This window comes from Fulmarus glacialis, unplaced genomic scaffold, assembly GCF_000690835.1.
Source record: "Fulmarus glacialis isolate BGI_N327 unplaced genomic scaffold, ASM69083v1 scaffold6872, whole genome shotgun sequence".
Lineage (NCBI taxonomy): Eukaryota > Metazoa > Chordata > Aves > Procellariiformes > Procellariidae > Fulmarus > Fulmarus glacialis.
The window spans coordinates 1-6,208 of record NW_009197083.1 but is presented as its reverse complement, the minus strand read 5'-3'; the positions used below and the strand labels follow the sequence as shown (position 1 = coordinate 6,208).

The window sequence follows — 6,208 nt, the reverse complement described above, 5'->3', positions numbered from 1 at the left end:
CTCTTGCCCTCTGTCTCTTGATTGTTGCTGGAAGAGGATGATGTTGCGAAGACTGCCAAGAGCAGCAGAATTGTTCTTGTTTCCCAGGCGAGGCTACGCCCTCAAATTCTTTCTGTGAGGTAGAGCGAGAGGATCTTCATTTAAAACACCCTGTAGTGATCTACTGCAGAGCATCCCTGTTACAGTATGACATTATGGAACAGCACTGGCTTGCAACCCTTGGTGTTAATCCTGACTGGCATTGCTGGGATGGAAGATGGTTGCAGCTTGCTCTTTATCCCATTTTCTTCTGCTTATCTTCTGTCACTTGTGGGGAACTGCACAACCCTGTTTGTCACCAGGACTCACTTAAGCCCGTGAGCCCCTGTATTTGTGCTGTCATCACCAGTTTGGGTTTGTCTCTACAACACCAACAGTAATGAGTGTTTCATGGTTTGATGCCAGGCAGGTTAGTCTTGATGCTTGGTTTGCTCTATCTTTTTTAATTCATTCCTTCAGTCCTCTGTGCTTCCAGCCATGACCTTCGATCGCTATGTGGCCATCTGCTATCTGCTGAGATACTCCTCCATGCTCACCAGTGCCAGGATAGGCAGGATCAGGCTGGTGTCCTGGGCTGCTCCAGGTTGCTCCGCAACCATTCCTCCACTTCTGGAATTAAGGATTACTGTCTGCATCAGGACCTGATCAAGCTGGTGTGTATAGACATCACATTCAATAACTGGTATGGCTTTGCTGTAGCTAGTCTCTTTCTGACTTCGATCTCCTTCTCATTTTCATGCCATATATTGCTAGGGCCATTCTGAGCATCACATCCCAGAGGGAGCGTCTCAAGGCTTTGAACAACTGCCTGTCCTGTATCCTGGCAGTCCTGATCCTGGTTGTCTTGTCCATGGTTCACTGGTATGGCAAGCATGCTTCCCCTCTCATTCACATCATCATGGACAATGTCTACCTGCTGCCCCCCTCCCCTATGCTGAACCCCATCATCTACAGCATAAAAACTAAACAGATGCACAGGATCTGCCTTTCAGAGGCAGCTCTGCCTGAGATGGAGACAGCAACACCTGACCAAGGAGGAGTTGAGGGGATGGGATGACTGCAGGCTAGAGGCAGCTCATCTGTGTCATTGCTTTAGCATTTCCTTGCATTGGGGATTTTTTGGATGGGGACTTCTTCAGTTATCATGTGGTATCCATTGGGCTATAGTGATTTGTTGTGTCTGGTAAGCAGAGTCAACAACTCAATGTTATTACTTGAGCTGGGATCATTCATTGCGTACTATAAAAAGGTTTTGCTTTATGAAGCTATTCTAGAAAAAGGCATCCCTGAAGAGAAGAGGCTGATTAGATCAGCTGTCCATCTCTTATCACAGTCTAAGTTCATCTGCTCAGCCCTGAGTTGCACTAAAAGGTCAAATGTTTCACCTGTATTTGATTGTTTCTTGTGATGGACTTTATGACTCTGCAATCATTCATGCATTAATCCTAGCACGCTAAATATCACTGTTCACTCATTATTTCAATTATACTGTTTTCAAAGAAAAATCTCTTAAAATCTCTTGAAGTCCAGAAATAGAGAGAACTGTTTACAAAGGTTTAGCTCCTTAACTATTGGAGCAGTCACCACCTCCATCTGCAAGTCTAGATGTGCTCCTCTCCTCTACACAGCAAACACTGACTGCTGAGTCTGCAAGAGGGAAGCACTGACCTTACATGGCTCATGATATCTTGAAACATCAGCCTGGCCCAACGTTGCCTTACAGTCTTTGTCCACCCTCTTCTGCTGTTTACTATCCCCCTGGGGTGAACCAGGCTGAGGAGCTACCCCATGTCTTTGCTAGAGCAGCTGTGAGGACGGCCTGTTGGGAGCTGTGTTGCAGGAGGGCTGAGGCCCTGCTTCAGCAAAGAGCTCCTGTAATCTACGCTAATTGATTTCACCTTTGTAGCTCTGTTCTGGGACCTGTGCACCTCACTTCATGCTCTCCTTACATGAGTCAAGATTTAGCTGGAGCTAGCAATTGCTCCTCTCTCCCTGACCAATGCACTTGCATTTGACCAATGGCTCTCGGAGCACGCAGGGCCGAGGGCTTCTGCTCTCCCTGCACTTATCTCATCAGGGTTCGCTATGGCTGACAGCATTTTTCAGCTGAAACAGGTCACGGAATAGTTTGGCTGTTTCTTTAGTTTCACAGCCACCAGCCTTCCCCTGGCTCTGTCCCAGGCTGTGTGCTTGGTGGGTGCCCTTCAGGTGGGACACGCACCTTACAAGGTGCCCCTCCGTGCAATGAATAACATCCATTTTTCTTTCAGTATTCTCAAGGACCAAGGTGAATTAGGGGAAGATCTGGGTGATGTTTCCTTTGCCACCATGCATGAGTTTGGATCACCCTGCACACCGTGGGCACGCTGGGCTGACAATTCCAAAACCCTCTGAAAACATCCTGGGCGATGTTACCTTGTGGGTTGGGGCTCACTGGGGTCAGGAGGGGGTTCAGTTGTGGTGTGGGTCTCCTTAATCACACCACAGAGAGGATTGGCACTTGCATCTCCTTCCTACTCCACACCCCTTCAGGGACTCCTTGGCAGAGCCTGTAAGTACCTCCAGGCCTGCTCAGGCAGCAGATCCTTCACCGGCAGCTCCCTGCCAGCCCCTCCAGCAGGGACCCTCCTTCCTGGCAGGAGCAGGGCACCGGGATCATAAAGACAAAGAATCATGTAGGATGGGAAGGGAGGTCTGGGGGCCTGTGGTCCAACACCCCACTCAAACCACAGTCCCTTGCAGTGAGATATTTAACACATTAACACATTTTTAACAACATCTCTGATTTTTCCAGCACTGACACCTGTTTTGATAAAACCTATTCAGGCTCTTCACAAGTCATTGCCTTTAAAAAAGTTTAAAAAGTCCATTTTCATGCCCTCTCCTCTGCCGGCTCACCCGGGATGAGTCGCACAGATCGCATGGGGAGGTGGCAGGAGCACACTGGCCCCGTGGAACCGCAGCATGCGCAGAGTGGTAGCAGCGTGTCCCTCTGCTCAGCACGAAGCCACTAACAAGGGTGATGCAAGCTCCTGGCCAGGCTCATGCCAAGCCAGACCATCACTTGGAGAGCTGGCTCTGCCATCTCGAAAGCAGCACATGCAGGAGCCCTCCCTATGTCCCATGCAGCCCCACGAGCTGTTGCCTGGTCCGTGTCCCCTCTCTGAGGACCCAGCAATCTGCAGGCTGTTGGCAGCAGAGTCTCAAGAGGGGCCGGGCAGGCTGCTGCAGGCTTGCCTGGGGTTTGCAACCTGGCTGGCCCGTTCCCCCGGGCTGGCACAGGAACGCTGGGCTGCCCACGGGGCTTTCACAGAGCAGTTACGAGCAGCCCTGTGCTGGCAGACCAGTGAGGGGGGCTGGTAGGACTCCCTCCTCTCTTCCCGAACTCTGCTCACCCGGCAGGTCTTCGGGAAGGTCTGGGCTGCAAGGTGAAAGCATCGGGCTAGAAGAAGGAGCTCTTCCTACCGCACCTTCATGCTGGATCCTGCTGCTCTGTCTTTGGGCACTCTCCTTACCATAGACAGGCTGCATGAGCAAACTCCTGGAGGACCTTCTCCCCACTTCAGATGCTTGTACTAATTCCTGTCACCGACGGTGTTGTTCCCATTGCCAGAGAGGTGGAGACTGTACATCCGCAGGGGGTTCAGGTACCTGCCTGCTCTGCGTGACTATAGCCAAGGCTGCGGGGCGTTGGCAACTCAAGCTTGCAATGTGCCCCCTCATTTTCTTGGAGAGGGACTTGATCTTGGAGACAGATTCCCAGTCCTGACCAAAATGCCTCCACTTACAGGGAAGTCACCCTGCTATTCAGATGGGGACCCTAGAAGTGTGCTCCTGAAACAGCTAAAAATTAGCTCTGCAATTTGAGGCTCAATCTGTCAAACTTCATGTTCCAGTCCCCCCTGTGGTTACATACAAGCCGGGATCACCTGGAAGGAGGGCTCTGCGGTGGATGTGGTTCTTGGGTCTCAGGAGCTAACTGCAAGAGCTGAAAAGCAGAGGGGGGACATCAGCCAGCAGGGGATGTTAGACTCCTTTTGCTCTCCAGCCAACAGAGAAGGTAACCAATAGAGTTGACAAGATACTGCTGTAGCTCTAGCTATGATGGTCTGCTGCAAGTTCATAACATCTCTTTTTGTCCTCCTAATATAGAATAGAATAGAATATTTCAGTTGGAAGGGACCTACAATGATCATCTAGTCCAACTTCTATTCGTAGAAGAAAGCCATGCTTTGGGGCACACAAATCTTTCTGCGTGTCTCATAGAGAAGCCAGATGCTCGAGCTGGGGAGTAGAGGCAGAACAAGGCTTGGAGGAGCTGAGTGCGCAGCGAGTTCCCACAGAGCTGTAAATGAGAGCCCCAGCACAGCAGAGGCTTCCAGTCCTGAGCATCAACCCACAGGTAAGCACTTGCATGCCAAGTGGCTGGCAGTGCCCCTTCCGCTGCAAGGGCAGCTTGGAGACTGGGAATGCCACCAGCTTTACATGTGGACATTTGTCTGTAGGACTCCTGGTCAGAAAGATTGCTGGAGGGGCTGGCCTCTGACCAAAGGAGCCCTCTTCTCACAGCCTACATGCAAGGCACAGGGGGAAAATAACTCTCCTGTGAGCCCTCTGCCAGAGGACCTTATCCAGCACCCCGGGCAGTCAGCACAGAGATGCCTGTTGCTCCGCCTGGCTCTGCAGCAAGTGCTGGCCAAAGCAGGGGGGATGAAGGAAGGGTCGGCTGTGCTGGTAGGAAGCTCTGCGGGTGCTGCCAGTGCTCCCCAGGGACTCCAAGGGCTGCTCCGTGCCACTGGACCAATGTGTAAAAGGGAACTTTTCTCACCCAACTGCGGACCTACTACCAAGATCATAGTCTTTGTCCAAATGCTTAGAGCAAGAAAACTGCAAGAGCTCTTTGGTGCCAATCACTGAACTAAGGTTTCTGTAAAATAGTGATATGACACAGGTACATTTTTCAAATCTCCCATATTTAGCATGCACAGAACTATTTTTATAAGCAGCATACTCTCTCTGAAAAATACATTACAATGCTGCAGCTCATGTGATACAGAGGAGAACCCCAAAATGAGCTGCTTTATAGATGTCTTCTGTGTATGACCTTACCGTAAGATAACTGAACAGTGTGGGTCCACCCCGGTCCACCACGTTGGGGCACCCTGAACACAGCCACCAAACAGGCTCTTAAAATCCCAGCCTGGAAAATCCCTGAGCCAGTGGTCAGGCTCGAGTTGGGCAGTGTTTTGACAGTGAACTCAGATGAAAAGGAAAAAAAAAAGCCCCCTTTGAGGCAGTAAGACCGTATCTCAGGAGAGCAGCTGGGCAGCAAGCAGGCATCAGGATGAGGTGGACAGGGCGATCGGGAAAATGGGGGCTGCTTTTGCACACCGACTCCTTTGGAAATGTCAGGATATTCAGGGAAAATGCCAGTGCAGTGGAGATGTCGAAGAAAGGTCTGCCGAGGGCAAGGGGCAGGCGAAAGGCTGGCGAGCAGGTCCGCAGCGGTCTGAGCAGTGTGGGCACCACCCACACTTTTTTTGTTTGCTTGGTTTTTGTAGTTGAAAGCACTAGACTTCAGCAAAGTGGAGTTGGTAAAACTGAGACAGTGGTATCTCATGAGGAAAATGTCTAGGAGATTTTTCAGGAAGCTATGCAGTTCATTAAAGATGTGATAAAAAGAGCGTTTTTTTTTTTTTCAAACTCCGTCAGTAGAATGAATAAGCAAGAAGGGCACTAAAAATCATGATGCATAAATCACCACCTTTGCAGTGATCCCTAGCATGAGAAAAAAACATGAGCTTTTGAGCTTGGTCGAACTAGCAATGATTTACAGAAAGAAATAGCAAGAGCACATGAAGCAAAAGCAGAGAGGAAGGGGAAGGCAAAAAGCAATTTGCATTTAGTTAGACACACAGATTAATGTAAGAATTGCTTTGTTATTCAAGTGCTAGGGAAGCATGCTGAATGATGAATGGTATGAACATGCATGACACTTAGTGGTTTTTTTAACTATAAATTATTTTTGCCTGAAATCAGCCGCAAAGCAAGAAATGGGGGGGCGCGGGGAGAAACAGCTAACACGCTGAGGAACAGGCGGCTTCGCGCTCCCAGGGCAGCGTGAGGCAGGGCGGCGGCCCCCCCGCAGTACGCGGGGCGCGGGCGGCCC

At 50.3% G+C, this 6,208-nt stretch overlaps 1 protein-coding gene across 1 annotated transcript in view; it reads left to right on the top strand.

Moving 5' to 3' along the window:
- Window positions 1–1,096, top strand: part of LOC104072819 (folate receptor gamma-like) — a 5,289-nt gene extending 4,193 nt beyond the window's left edge. The window contains exons 6-7 of the mRNA XM_009572402.1: window positions 579–721; window positions 793–1,096. Coding sequence (XP_009570697.1) covers window positions 579–721; window positions 793–1,096 — 447 coding nt within the window. The remainder of the gene's footprint in view (window positions 1–578; window positions 722–792) is intronic.
- Window positions 1,097–6,208: the final 5,112 nt, after the last annotated feature.